Below are 14,087 nucleotides of genomic sequence, written 5' to 3' on the forward strand. Positions count from 1 at the left end.
CACAGAAAAGAATGTATTCTAAACCCATTTTACTGATAAGGAAGTCAGGACTCTAAGAGCAGGGCAGGGCCCAGGCCCACTGGGCAGTGTAGGTAGTGGTAGATCTCAGGCTCTAACAAATTCAAAGCTGTGCTTTTCCCTTTTGGCTCTGAGTATGTCCTGGGCAGGCACAACTCCTGAACCATGTAGGCTGAGGCTCTGGGTCAAGCCAAAGGTGGCCTGTGATTCTAGGGCATGTGAGTTCCGTGTGAGGGCCTGGCTGCAGGAGGTCAGAGAAAGGAGGGAGGATTGTTGCTGGGTTGGAATTGGCTGAAAGCAGTGTGTGGAAGGTTTTAAAAGGAATTAGATGGGTGGGAAGACCTAAAGAAGTAGAAGATACTGCACTGTGCAGGAGCTTCCCACGCCTCCTTTCATTGATTCTTCCCAAGGATCTTGTGAGGTGGGCATTATTGTCGTCATTATTTGAGAGACAAGGAAACTGAGGCTCAGAGAGATGAAGTAAGCAATATGCTCAGAATCCCATTATTGGTTAAGTGGCAAAACTTGGGTCTAATTCCATTGCCTCTGAAACTCAAAAAGGCCTCACAGAGAAATCAACCTCATTTCACAGTAGGTTTGTGCACAGATACTGGGGTCAAGAGTCTGGAGAGCAGAGTTGTAGCCTGCCTCTTTTCCTGATTTACTATGTAACTCAGGGTCGTGCATTTCTTCCAGAAGGCTCAGTATCTCTATTATAAAATTGGCATGCGGTCATCTTTTGGAGACAGATGGACATTGACAAAGCCCCCAAGGAAGCCACTGCTAGAACCCCACTGCATCTGGGTTTATTGCACAACACGTGCACTTGCTCATGGGACTAAAAGGCATAGAGAGAATAAGGGCGGAGTACTTGAACACATGCACGTTGGGCACTGTCTGGAGAGTCTGAATATGTTCACTGTAAAGCACCTCTGAGCACCTCCCAGAAAAAGGCCCATGAAGGGTGCTGGGGCCATACAGAAGAACCAAAGTGCCTGCTAAGTGAGTAGTTGGGGACAAATAAGGGACAGATGAATTCTCAGAGTGCTGAGGAAAACAGACTAGGTCCAAAGCCTAGACATAGGAAAGCAAGTGTCAAGGAGGGTTAGGAAAAGCTTCATAGACTGGTCATGATGAAACCAAGGTAGGATAAGAGGTAATCAATCACCAGCAGTCATCGCTGACAAACCCCCTAGGTCTCAAACTCCAATCTATCACATGGAGAGAAAGGGTTTAGAACTATTTTCTAGCCTTTCTTTTTCACACTTCTTAAGCTCCTAGAACAACACCAGGCTCTTGCTTTGGGTCCTCTGTATCCAAAGCAAAACAGTAGAGTACGTTCCAACCCAGAACTTCTCAAAGTCTTTGGTTCCAGGCTGTTTTGCTACTGACTGCTGAGTGAGACATTGAATGACTGTGTTATTTGGCCTTCTTTTATCTTTGTACAAAACTACTAACTTCATGAAACTTGGTAAAGCACCCAAGAAGAAACTAAGACAATTTTACTAGCTGAATCTATTTTTTTATGTGTATCTCCATGTGTTGTGTCTATGTGGGCATCATACATGTATGTTGTGTATGTGTTCTGCATGTTATACGTGTGTCTGTTTATCTGTAGGCATTTGCTGTTGTCTTCCTGTTTCTCTGAGGGTTCTGGGTTCCCCGATGCGGAGAGGTAGAAGGAATCCTGAAGCTTGGATGATTCTCTTCCCCTCTCTGAGCCTCAGTTTCCTTGCCTATCTAAATGAGGGACTTGAACTCCATGATTTTGAAGGATTCTTGCAGATCTGACCATCTTTAACTTCATCACTTGCCATATGATTTAAGGACTTCATCCAAAGGTCTAAATAAGAGTCAAGGGCTTAAAGCTGCAGTGGCAGGGATTGGAATTAGAAGGATAAGGTCCAAGACTAACCTACCCTGGCCTCAGGTGAGCCATGAAGTTCTTGGTCTGAAGCAAAAGCTGTCAGAATGCAAAGCTGGACCCAAGGACCCAGATTGTGTTCCCCATCCCAATGTTGGTCAGGCAAGGGGGAGAGTCTCCATGTGACTTGCAGAAAGAAAGGAGGAAAGACTCCCATCCTAACTTCCCTTAGGTTTCTAAAGAGGCAGAGGGATTGAAGAGCAGCCATTCAGGAGACAGCCCTAGATAGAAAATATCCTTAGGTCCTACGCTATGGCCCCTGCTGGCTCCTGATATGCAGAAGGGCCCCCACCCTGATAGCCATAAGTCTGCTTATCAGGGTCCCCAGACCACCCCACCCAGGCTCAGACTCTCCTCCAGTTCACACCCTGATCACAGACTCCTCCACCCCAGCCAGAGGCCACAGCCACAGAATCGCTGGTTGGTTGAGATATCTCTCCTCTACCTCCAGGACCACTGAGTCCTATCCATGCTCACCTTTGAACCTGGCCCCCAAGGATTAAGCAGAAACCTAGGCAGTGCGTGGCTTGACTTGAAGTTTGGCCCTGGTACATGAAGCCTTTACTCTGGTGAAAGAGCCTGATCTATGGGGTCTCTGAAGAGAAGTGACCTGGCAGTAGGGGTAACAGGAAACAGGGTCACAAGGAGGCAAAAACAGACAAAATGCTTATTCCTCACTTGGTTAGAGCATCTGGATTTTTAAAGCTTTCTCACCCACATTTCTCAATTAATTCTTACAATTTGGTGAGGTATGTATTACCACCAAAGTTCAGAGAAATGTTACTTTGCCCTTAGTCAGCTCATGACAGAGAAAAGAAAAGGGAACTGACAGTGGTTCTATCCATTCTAGGCTCTGGAAGTTTAAGATGAGTGCTGTTAAAAACCAAAATTCAACCCAGTAAATTTGAAGATCTAACTTGCGTTAAGCAATTCACAGATCAACAGCATGCTACCTAGCAACCAGAAAGGCACTCAGAGGGACTGTACAAAATGGAAGCTTTTTATAGGAAGAAGGGTGGGGCAAGGAGCTATTAATAAAAGAAAAGATTACTTTGGGGTCTTGACACTTGGTGTGGGCCAAAGAGAACAGAAGAGGGGAAGGGTTTTTATCATGCAGATTGCCTCTTCTTCCTATGAGGGATGGAGAGGGCCCACATGACAGATCACCTTTCTGGTACTTGACCAGAAAATTCCAAACCAGTGGATTAATATTACGTTTCTGGAAGAAGCTGAAAATGCAATTAGGTCAGGTATTAAATCTAGGTTTGGTATTATGGGCTTTTAGCACTAGTATCATTTTGGGCCTGTGGTTTTCACTTTAACAGTGTTCATATCATCCTTTTAATCACTATGAGGTGCATAAGGATAGCTCTTTATATTTGGGGAAACTGAAGCTGAGGACACCTGGTCCAAAGTCACAGAGATGGATGTTGTAGAATTGGGACTGTCACCCAAGGCCTGTTACCACTAAACCTTGTCTCTTTCAGTAGCCTCAAGCTTCTTTCAAGAACATCCCATGAGCTTTCGGATGTTCAACAAGCCTCACCTGTGGCCTTTGGTGAGCCCCTGGGAAGGGGGTGAGGTAGGAATTAACTTGTTTGAACCCCTTCTGTGGATCAGCGCTAGCACTGTGCTAAGTGCTTTACCAGCAGCTAATCACCTGGCCCTCACAACTCTGTTAACTGGGAACCTTTATTATCACTATTTACAAAGAACAGAGACAGTCCAAGAGAGAAAATGACTTGCCTGAGTTACACCTTTACCCGTCTGCCTTTCCAGGCCAAAGTCTCTCCTCTCCCACATTATAGTGGGCTAAGCTTCATGTCAGTCATTTGACAAGAAGGTTTATTTAGTCTCTAGTCTGTGGTAGAAATATCTCAGTGAATAAACCAAGCACTCATGATTATTTGCTTAATTGTGAATAATCACACAAATAAATGAACCCACAACACAGGGATTTAACTAACCAGGGAAGACTTCCCTACAGAGGTGACAGAGATCTGAAGAGAGAATAAGAACTAACTAGACAAGAAAGGAGGGAAGACCATGTCAGAGGGAAGAGCATGTGCCAAGGTTCTGCGGCAGCAGAAAATAGAACACCTCCAAGGAACCAAAAGAAGAGTGAGTCTCTCCTCCCATTCCCCATCCTGGCCTCACCTGCCCCTGCACAGGAGGGGTATAACTGCCCCCCCCCCCCCCCGAGCACACAGACCTGATTAAGATACGGAAAGGGGAAGGAATAGAGGAGCAGATGTGCTCCCCAGAATGAGAGTCTAAATAATAGAGTCCCTGCTTTGAGGAGTCTCTACCCCAGGAGTCTCACCTTCCCCAGAGGCAGAGAACTGAATAATGCCAGGCTCTTACCCTAAGTGACTTGATCTCTGAAGAACAGGTCCTCATCCATTCTTATGCTAGCTCCCACAAGTTTGGGATACGGCTGCCCTCAAATTTCCCCACAGAGGACACCCCTAACCAGGGGAACTTGCCATGACAGAGGTGGGCGAGGGATCTGCCTACTTAGTTAGGTCTAGCCTTCTTGTGCTCAGCATAAATGCAGACAGGGGTCTGGGGACTGAAATTTAGGCCAGAGCCTGCCCCAGGAATCCACAGAGATCCAGCTGTCAGGACCCTCCCTTTTATAGAAATTCAACTAACAGTCCCACCACTATTACCTCCTTCCCAAATTCCACTGGGGCTCTGACCAGCAATTAAAGGATGGGGCGAGGCTATTCTTTCTTCTCCTCAGCCCAGCAGATAGATGACCAATTTCACAGGGATACGAATGAAGGGTGGATCCTAGGCTTAGCAACGTTCATAAGAGTATGTGAGAAAGGGATTAACAGGGAGACGGGCCAATGACCGTCCTTTCAAGGAGTCCAGCAGGGAAAGAGTTAATAGGCAGGGCCTTCTAGAATCAGGGAAAGTGCCCCACCCAGGGGAGGGGCCAGTGGATTAAAAGGCGAGCACTAGGAGTGGAGAGGCAAGGACGGGGTCTCTCTGCCTCTCAGGTCTGCGGTTCCAGCTCCAGGTAAGTGCCCCTCCTCTGGGTCTGTCTGTTGATCTGACTAGAGGTTACCTTCTGCCTCATTAGGTGATCTCTGGCTTAACTCTGGCACAGGGTCCGTAAGGCGATCTCAAAGACTCGTCACTTTGCAGGTTTCTTCCAGCCAGTCCCGTTCCTCTAACCCACTTTGGCCACCCTTGACCACAGAATCAAGACACTGGCCTGGGAGCTGTCACCTGGGAGCTGTCGAGCACAGATGGGGGAGCTCTGCGTATCCAGCCCTGACCTGTCCTGCTCTGCTCCTTGCCCCTGGCTTTCCCTGCCATAGTGCTCTTCAAGCCATGCCTCATATGCCCCCTGCAGGGCCCTGACTTGGATATCATCATATACTGTAAGTTTGTGATGAGACACTACAGTATAGATGATGTACTAGTCCGGGTACCCCCAGCTCTGGAGCCTGATGAAGACAGAGGATGCAGCAAGCCCACTGTGCTCATGACAGCCTGCTGAGTGCCACGACACTTGGGAATGGCGAGGAAACCGTTACCATTACTGAGTTTAGTAATGGTAATGGTTCTCTTGCTGCACCCAGAAAACATGCCAAGAGAACTCAGGACCCTGGAGCAGACTACTGGAAGGGAAGAAGACTCAAGCTCAGATAATGGGGTGGGGGTGAGGGAATGGGTAAGTTTTCTCTTTCTTGTTCTAAAGAAATAAAAGTGAGAACCAGAATGCTTGTCTTTTAACTTTATTAGCTTCAGAGGCTGGGGAGAGGGATGGAGTAGGATTCAATGACTTGGGGAGCAGGTGGGAGGCACTATCTCACATGGGTCCTTACGGAATTTCCAGGTGAAGGATCTGAAGAGGGAAAAAGATCTCCCTGCTAACAACTGGCAACTGAGGGAGAAACTCTGGGCCAGTGGCAGGTAGAAGCAGGGTGGCGCTGCCTGCACCAAAGGGGCAACCTCTAGACCTAAGTAGCTGTGGCCCCAGTCAGAGAAACTACTGGGGACGGAGCTAAGGTAGGTTCCTTCCTCCAATACAAGATATGGCTGGGGAGGGGCTGTGCTGACTAGGCAAGCAGGCCAGCGAGTGGTTTGTCATCAGTGTTCATGCCCCTCACCTGTCCCTGTAGGCCCCAGGCAGGAGCAATTCTGGTTAGTGGCTCCTGCCAGAAGCTTAGACTGGGATGTCTTGGAAGGGGCAGTAGAGGGTGGTCAATTGAGGAGCTTCACTGAGAGGCGGAGCTGAACCTCACAGAGGAAGATGTCCATAAGGTCCCGGCCAGCCTCTTCTGCAATCTGGGAGATCAGGTGCCCCTTCGGACCAATCAAGATTTTCTGAGAGTGGGATAAAAGAGAGGGTCCTGAGCCTGCTCTCAGGGCTCCCAAGCAGTGGAGGGGAGAACCCCTAACAGAGCCTTAGTCCCTCTTTCAAGCCTAGACTTGCTTACCACATGAGATTCTTTGGGCACCAGAAGCTTCTGAACGATCACAAGCTCCCCGCTTGGTCCTTCCTCCCACATAATTGTTTTCTGCACAGGGAAACGTCATAATTAGTCGGGTAGACCCATACCCAAACCTCTCTGGGACACAGCTGTCCTGCTCTGAGTGTGCGCCTGGCAGAGAGCCCCCAGATCCCTTCACTGGGCCTGCACCTGCTGTACATTGTAGGGCACCTCCTGGGGCAGATGCTCTAGGAGCTTCTCTCGAATGATGTTGGCGCAGATCTCCTCAGGCGTTTGGCTAGTGAGAACTTCACTATGGAATTCCCAAGGCCCTGGCTGGGCCTGTGCCAGGAGGTATTGCTGTGGGTACAGATGGAGTAGGTGAGCATTTCAGTCCCAACCAGGCCTTTCCTACTCACTTTCTCTTCCAGGAGGAACTCTGAGGCTTGTCTTCACATGGTGGAGGACAAAGGCCAGGCTATGGCCAAGACTGACTGACTGACCTTTAGTATTTTCACATCCTCCTGGCTTAGTGCTGATAACATGAAGATCTCCTGGAAGTAAGGCCAGCCAATCCTCTGAGGGCCTCCCACAGACTGTGTGTTTGAGCCCTTGGCTGCTGGGCTGGGGCAGTGGGTGCCTGGCTGTGAGTGGAAGGCCTGTCTTAACTTGAGCTTCTTGCCATTGACCACACCTTCAGTGAGGGCTGCTGTGAGCTCCAGGAGAACTGACTTCTGCTTCAGGCAATCTACCTGGGCATAGGGGATAGGCAGACAGTATGTGTGTTAGTGAGATAGGGGTCTTAGAGGAAAGTAGATTCCTTCCTCGGGTAGGTGGTGCTCACCTTGTTCATGACAAGGATGCTGGGGACCTGGGAGAACTGAGTCAAGCACTGGAGCACTTGAGGGCTGAGCTGCTTCCGAGTCCACTTGTCCGAGACATCCACAAGAACCACAACTGGAAGTTGGTAGGATGATGAAAACAAAGATATGACCACTTTTTTCCCCATCCCCTGATAAGTTCCAATGGTATGGGCTCTGGCCAATCCCCACCTCCCAAACTACCAGGAAATGAGAGGCCAGGACTGTGTAAACTGGGCTTCAGATTCCCATTCTGAGCCTAACCCAGATCAGCAGATTCCATGCTCTTCCATGGGTCTTCCAACAAAGAGAGCTCCAGATGGTGCCTGAGGGACAGACATACATTGGTTAGGAAGGGTCTTATGACCGATGTATTCCTGATGAGGGATAGAGTGTGGAAGAGGGTTTTCCAGCCCCTATGATGGTATCTCTCCACCTCCTCTTCAACATCTTTCCCTCTACAACCCTTGTTTCCATGGCTATTACCTTTTCTGTTTAACAGGGCTGATGAGGCCAGGTGTGTCAAGTAGAATCTAAAATCAGGAAAGAGAGATATCTAAACCCCCAGGCCCCAGGAAGAAAAACTATGACTGAGAGTGAAAGAAAGGCCACCCTTGATGTCAGAAGCCTGACATCTTCTTGCCAAGCTGACTTGAGTTTTATCCTCCAGCTTTGTTTTAATTCCAGATAAGATCCAGAAGGAAGAATATGACTGTAAATATATGGAAGATTAGGAAACAGTATAGAGGAAATGAGACCTTTCTGATTAAATGGCAGAGAGGGAAAGTACAGAGAGAATTACTCTAGGCCTAAAGAGGAAACTCTCTTCCCTCAGGGAAGTGAATCCAAACATCATTTTCTTCAGGTCTAACAGTAAGGGAGGCCCTCCTACCTTCACCTTCTGTACTGTTGCAGGTACTCACCACCTGGGCCTCTTTCTCTGTGATGACCCCCAGAGCTTGGCAGCGAGTAGTGTGCACCTTCTTGGAGACAGGAAACACCTGCCAGAAACAAAGAAGTCCAAGTGAGGTCCCAGATCCTTCTATGACAATCCATGGAGAGATGAAAAGGGGCGGAGAGTCAAGGATGTGGCATACTTTTCGGCCCAGCAGCTGGTTGGAGAGTGTTGACTTTCCTGCATTTGGGGCACCCAGGAGGACCACTCGTAGGACCCGGGAGTTCTCAGGCATGTCAGGGTGATGGACCAAGAGGAGATCTTGCTCATCTGTGTGTGGGGCAGGAGGGAAGTGAAAGAGAGTACAATTTGGATCTTGTCAGGCACACAATCCTACCACCTACAAAGGGATACAAGATTAGTGCACCAGATTGAAGCTGAGACCAGGCTTTGAGACAAGTTTGTCCATTAATTAGTTTATATGACTTTATCAAATCCTTTAACCTCTCTAAATTCCTTAGTTTTATCAAATGCAAAATGGGGATATTAACGGTACCTATTTATAACCTTCTTTAGACAATTCGCAATTGTGTAAAATCACTGGCACAATGCCTGACACTGAATATTAAATTACTGTGTAGAACTGTACTATGTACTTTGCCTGGTAAATATATACACTTGTGTGAGTACATCTAGGCCAGATAAAGCCAGAAATCCCTCCAGGCCTGACTATCCCCAGGCCCCTACTAAGGGCGTTATGAAAGCTTTAAAAGCTTTCTCAGTCTTTTGCATTGGCTCCTTATACCAATGGATTGCAATGACCAGTTTGTATCCAGCCTCCCTACCAGAATACAGGGCACTCTGCTGGCCTCGTAGAATCTGGTATCTCTCTCCTGTGAGATCCTTCACTGCTCTTCTCCATCTCCCTCTCTGTCTCTCTCTGCCTTTGTTTTCTGTAACCATGCCCCCCCAAATGATATCCCCAGACTGAGGGATTTCCTCGATACGGAGCTTTCATTAACAAAAACGGTAACAATTCCGGAGAAATCGATCTGGGCCCTTTACCTCTGTGCATGGACACGGCGGGAATGCGAGACGTCAACGAACTGTCGGGCTGAGAGAGTCCGAGGAAGCGGTCCAAGGCTGAGTTCTGGCCATAACGCCTAGAAGCCGAGGCTAGGAGCGGACCAGAGAAAGCGCCGCCCGCGACACAGGTCACGGACCTCCGCTGACAGCCCAAGAGTGACGGGAACCGGGTTGTCCACTCCCTTGCGGCGACAGGGCCCAACTGCCAAAACCCTAAGACCGCTTGAGAGAGCGCAGCTTTGGACCAGCTGGTGGCAGCCATTACAGCCGCAAGGCACTCCGGGAACTGACCAGGAACGCATCTACCATTGGACTGAGCGGCGGAAGGGCGAGCGAGCCGGAAAGAGATAGTTTGGCCCAAAAAGAGAGAAACGCGCGCGACGTTGGAGGTGGGATGCGACAGTAACTAAAGACTGGCCGAGGCCAAGCAAATGGGAAAATGAGTATTTAGAGTGTGTGAACATGACGATTGTTTTGGAATCCTGCACAGATCCTGTTTTCTTCTGCTAAATTGTTGTAAAAGGCCTCTTTAGCCCTGCCTCCTGAAAGACTACATCTCCCACGAGGCCAAGCGGCAGAAAGCGTTCTCATAGCGCCTGATTTCACCCAGCAGGAGAAACCGGCGTGTCGAAGGAGTAATGGTCTTGCGGGTGGGATCGTGCACTATTCCGATGGTCCGCATAAGGGTCTTTTTAGCCCTCTCCAGCCTCGGACTTGCAGGATCCTCTCCCAAGCCCTACTTTGGCTTGGCTAGCAGTCGGCAGCCGCCTTTGGCGGTCTGCATTTTTACTTTACGCGAGCCTCCTGTGAGGAGTGGTCCGTGGGTCGCGGGTAGGTGTACCCGATGAACAGCTGACCCAGATTTCCCTCCTGTAAACCTGTCTCATCCCGGAGGTCATTCCTTTCTGGAGAAAAAGCAGAGGATCTGCAAAGGGAAAAACGCTGTTTAGTCACTTAGGATCTCCAGGTCTACCTTAGCGTCCTGAGGAACTTTACCTCAGCCGATTTGTGGCCTAAAGTCCTCTTCATTCTTTGAAGCCTCTCAAACTGTTGAAATTGAGAGAGAAATGTGGGAATTGGAGCGGGTGTGAATTCATTAAGCACATACTATGTACAGCCCTGTCAGGGTGCTGCAGATATATCAGTGAACAAAAAGGACAAAATTCTCCATCACTTGTGTCCTGGTGGCTGTGTGTTTGGGGGGGGGGGGGAGGAGCGGGAGAGGGAGAGGAGAGAGAAAGAGAAAGAGAAATGTTGGTGACCTGACAGGAACAGTTTCAGTAAAGTGATCTGGGTGAAAGCCTAAATGGAGTGGGTTTAAGAGAGGAACGGAATTAAGGATAAGCAGAATACCTATATAACTCTTCATAGGGGAGCAGTACAATAGGGAGTGGTAACAGAAGAGGAATGGGGTTAAGAGAGCGTTTTTTAAAATAGATTTTGTTGTTAATGGCAACGACCCAGTAGAGAGGGAAAAGGTGATGATATAAGAGAGAGAGGGAGAATTGTTGGGAGATAGTGAGAACTAACTGGCCAGGCTGCCATTGGATAGAGGTGAAGTATCCAGAGAAGCTCTGAGCGACACAGGTTTGACAGAGTTCAAGCAACCAAATGCACTGATGGTTTGCAAATGGCACCAGGCTCCAGCTTTCATGCTTCCTTCTCTGTTAGTGGAAGGAACAGCCTTTTTGGAACATGATATTCTGGATGTTCTTTGGGTACCCCATATGCCCAAAGAACAAGATGCCACTAAATACAGGACAGCCAGCAATCAAAAAAATAGGAATCTTTCATGGACAGTTCAGTAAAATGCCATTTCAACTACAATAAGATGAAGGGAAGTTTTAGGTTAAACTGTGATGAAGAGCTTAATTACATAAATGCAAAATCACCCAAGGAACACATACTAAATACTACAGTTCTGGCAACAGATAACACTGGAAGAATTCCAGGAATGACACACACAAAAAAATTAGGGAAAATGAGTCAAAGTGCCTTGTTAATTCTTTCCCAGAAATTTTCCCTCATAGGATATTGTGAGGGAATTTAGTATTTTGTGAGATTAGGAATGGCTAGTCAAATGAAATAGACTGCCTGTGTTCATATCTCAGCTTGCCACTTAGTTGTGTGTTTAAATGAGTTATTTAAACTCTCCAAATGTCAATTTCCTCATCTATAAAATGAAGATGATAATAAATATATATGTTCATTTGAATCTAGGACTTAGAACTATATAGGCTCTCAATAAACGTTCCTATCTTAAGGCTACTTGTTTTGCCCTTTAGGAAACCTTATTCCATGAATTAACCTTTCTTCTCTGTATAGACAATTTCTCTCTGTACCGTTTTCCTCTCATCAGCATTTATTTTAAAATATGCTTAGTCTCTTCCATTTGAAAAGCAAAAAAAATCTTCCCTGACCCCAAGTCCTTTTTCAACAAGGTGTCATTCTATCTTAGTAAAATAGTGCAGTGACAATGGTGGAGAGAAGCAGATGGATTCCAGAGATTTAAAGGGATAGAATCGGAGGGAGATGATGAGGGATAGAATTGGGAAGACAGGCCCTTCAATGGCCTCCTGTTCCAACTAGACTAATCCAAAGTCCTTGCATGCATTGAACCCTGCTTACTTCTCCCAAGGCTTCAGTCACATTGCCTTTCTTTCCATCTCTTGAATATACTAAGTTCATTTGTACCTCAGAGTCTTTATACCTGTTTCTCCTGCCTCCTGTGTTCTAAATTTGGCTTCTGCTTCCCCAGTCAGATCTCAGATTAAATGTTACTTCCTCAGAGAGGCTTTTCCTCATAGCATTTATCATTACATGCAGTGATCCTGTTGCAGTGCTTGGAATGCTGTAAGAGGCTCTTCAGGGATCTTCAGGGTCTTTGATCTTACGAACCTTCTGATGGACCCAAACTGACCAAGTCGCTCCCTTGCTTCACTGCCCTAAGAATAAAATTCAAACTAATTAACATGTCTCCAGCTTCCTTTGACAGTCCTATCTTTTTCTAGGCCCACTCGATTGATTTTTTTTCAGCTCAGTTGAATTTTTTCAGTCCCCCAAATTGCCTGGTATTCTCTTTCGCTTCTAGGCCTTAACATAGACTGTTTCTTCCAAGTCTGGTTAAATTCGCTCATAGGACCCCTTTTTTCTTCCTCCTATAACAGGAAGATTATAATATGGTGACTGAGCACACAGATTTTTGAGCTGGACATCCTGGGTTTGATTCTCAGCTTCATTATTTACTGTGTGACCTAGGGCAAGTAACTTTTCTCTACTTCATTTTCCTTATATTTAAAAACAGGGATGATGAGAATGATAGATAGGGATCCACCCAATAAAAATAATGAAATTTTCAAGATAATTTCTGTGCCGTGTGATTCAAGCAGGAGGACAGAGGGATGGACATAATCTACAGGAGTAGTCATTGGGGAGAAGAAGGCCACTTAAAAGAGTAAAGTATATAATAAAAAATTTAAAAATGAAAAGATAGGGCTAATGATAGTGTCCTGATAGGGTAGCTATGATTAAAATAACTGATATGTTATCATCCTAGTAATTTTTAATAATAATAAAAAAGAACAAATATGTGTAAAGTGCTTAGAACAGGGCTTGGCACATAGTAAATGCTATGTGTTTGCTGTTATTTTATGTCCTCTACTAGACTGTAAATTCTATGAAGACAAGGAATATGTATTTATATATTGTTCACTACTGTATCTGCTGCACCTAGAACAGTGTCTTGTACATAGTGGATACTCAGTAAATTCCAAAGGGTAATACTTTTGTAAGTAATTACAACTCTTCTAAATCAGAAGCTAGCCTCTAGGACTGATCCTCGGCCCCTAACCTGAGAATTCTATTATATGCATTTGTATATTCTTACTGCCTCCTTTTAGAGAAGATTTAGTAATATTAGTGACAAGCAGGCTGTATTGCCTCCAGCACCATTGTGATACTTCATTTTCAGCATTCTCAACCTTTACTCTAGGACTCATTCTTACTTCTTTCCAAAGTGAGAACATTCCTTAATCTCGGACTAGAATTTCAAACATTCACATTAGATCCTGGGATCAGATGTAGAATTAACAGATGTAGAGTGAATTTAACGTCTTTCTCAGAACAAATAGAACTTTCTCTTCTTTCCTTTTTTTATGTGTTACATTATATATTGGTCCCTAGCTCCCAAGCTCTGAATTGTAGATGGCAGACTGGGCTGGAGGTGGGATGGAAGAATCATGGTGATACGGAGAACTTAATCCTGTACCTCCTCTCACCTTTGCAGTGCATTGTCTGCAGCTTTCAAGTGTTTGCGTTATTGAATTCCCAGGATCCAACTGAGCTTTGACTCTTGTTAGACTTATGCCAAGGCAGCACGGTGGTCTGAGGCTGATTGTTGCACCTTGGAGGGCTAAAGGTATGGTTTTTCTTTACCAGTTCACAAAAAAAAGTTAGGCTCCACGATGAGAACTGTAACGTTCGGGACTGTTAGCCTGCAAAGTCTTTCAGTGGCACATATGAGATGCCTAGGACGTTGTCATCCAATAAACATTGTGCTTCTGAAAAACAGACTGAACTTAGCAGTGTCCCAGTGAGTTCTAGGCGCAGTCACCGTCTAGGCAAGATCCCCAGTAGTGTATTCCTGGCCAGTAGTGTATTCTGGGATGTCAAAATTGCCTCTTACACAATTATCCCCAACGCATTCTAGATGTGCTTGTCTTCTTGAAAGAAACCTCAATTTGTTATCAGTGGTCACCTCAGAGCATCTGAATTCAGGCCTTTAGGTGCAGGAGGGATTCAGAATCCTGGAAGTGCCATTAAGTCTATTGCCCCTTATAGACCCAAGCGTTTAG

The 14,087-nt window shown here is 46.4% G+C and overlaps 1 protein-coding gene and 1 long non-coding RNA gene across 3 annotated transcripts; one reads left to right on the forward strand and one right to left on the reverse strand.

The window, feature by feature from the left end:
* The first annotated feature begins 4,744 nt into the window (after window positions 1-4,744).
* LOC107507772 lies at window positions 4,745-5,320 on the forward strand. The gene is made up of 2 exons (XR_001596202.2): window positions 4,745-4,970; window positions 5,099-5,320. It is a non-coding gene; the product is annotated as an uncharacterized LOC107507772 (long non-coding RNA).
* Window positions 5,321-5,678: 358 nt separating this feature from the next.
* ERAL1 (Era like 12S mitochondrial rRNA chaperone 1) lies at window positions 5,679-9,520 on the reverse strand. 2 transcript variants are annotated; one of them, XM_036223424.1, is made up of 10 exons: window positions 9,214-9,520; window positions 8,351-8,478; window positions 8,177-8,254; window positions 7,740-7,786; window positions 7,518-7,579; window positions 7,238-7,350; window positions 6,897-7,145; window positions 6,604-6,753; window positions 6,400-6,480; window positions 5,679-6,265 (listed from the first exon to the last, which is right to left on the reverse strand). In XM_036223424.1, exons 1-10 carry the CDS (start codon window positions 9,494-9,496, stop codon window positions 6,164-6,166), a joined length of 1,293 nt encoding a protein of 430 aa, XP_036079317.1. In that variant the 5' UTR covers window positions 9,497-9,520; the 3' UTR covers window positions 5,679-6,163. The 2 variants fall into 2 exon arrangements, with proteins under 2 accessions (XP_036079317.1, XP_015994527.2); XM_016139041.2 differs by having other exon boundaries at window positions 5,679-6,286; window positions 9,214-9,519.
* Window positions 9,521-14,087: the final 4,567 nt, after the last annotated feature.

This window comes from Rousettus aegyptiacus, unplaced genomic scaffold (assembly GCF_014176215.1).
Source record: "Rousettus aegyptiacus isolate mRouAeg1 unplaced genomic scaffold, mRouAeg1.p scaffold_m13_p_6, whole genome shotgun sequence".
Taxonomy (NCBI): domain Eukaryota; kingdom Metazoa; phylum Chordata; class Mammalia; order Chiroptera; family Pteropodidae; genus Rousettus; species Rousettus aegyptiacus.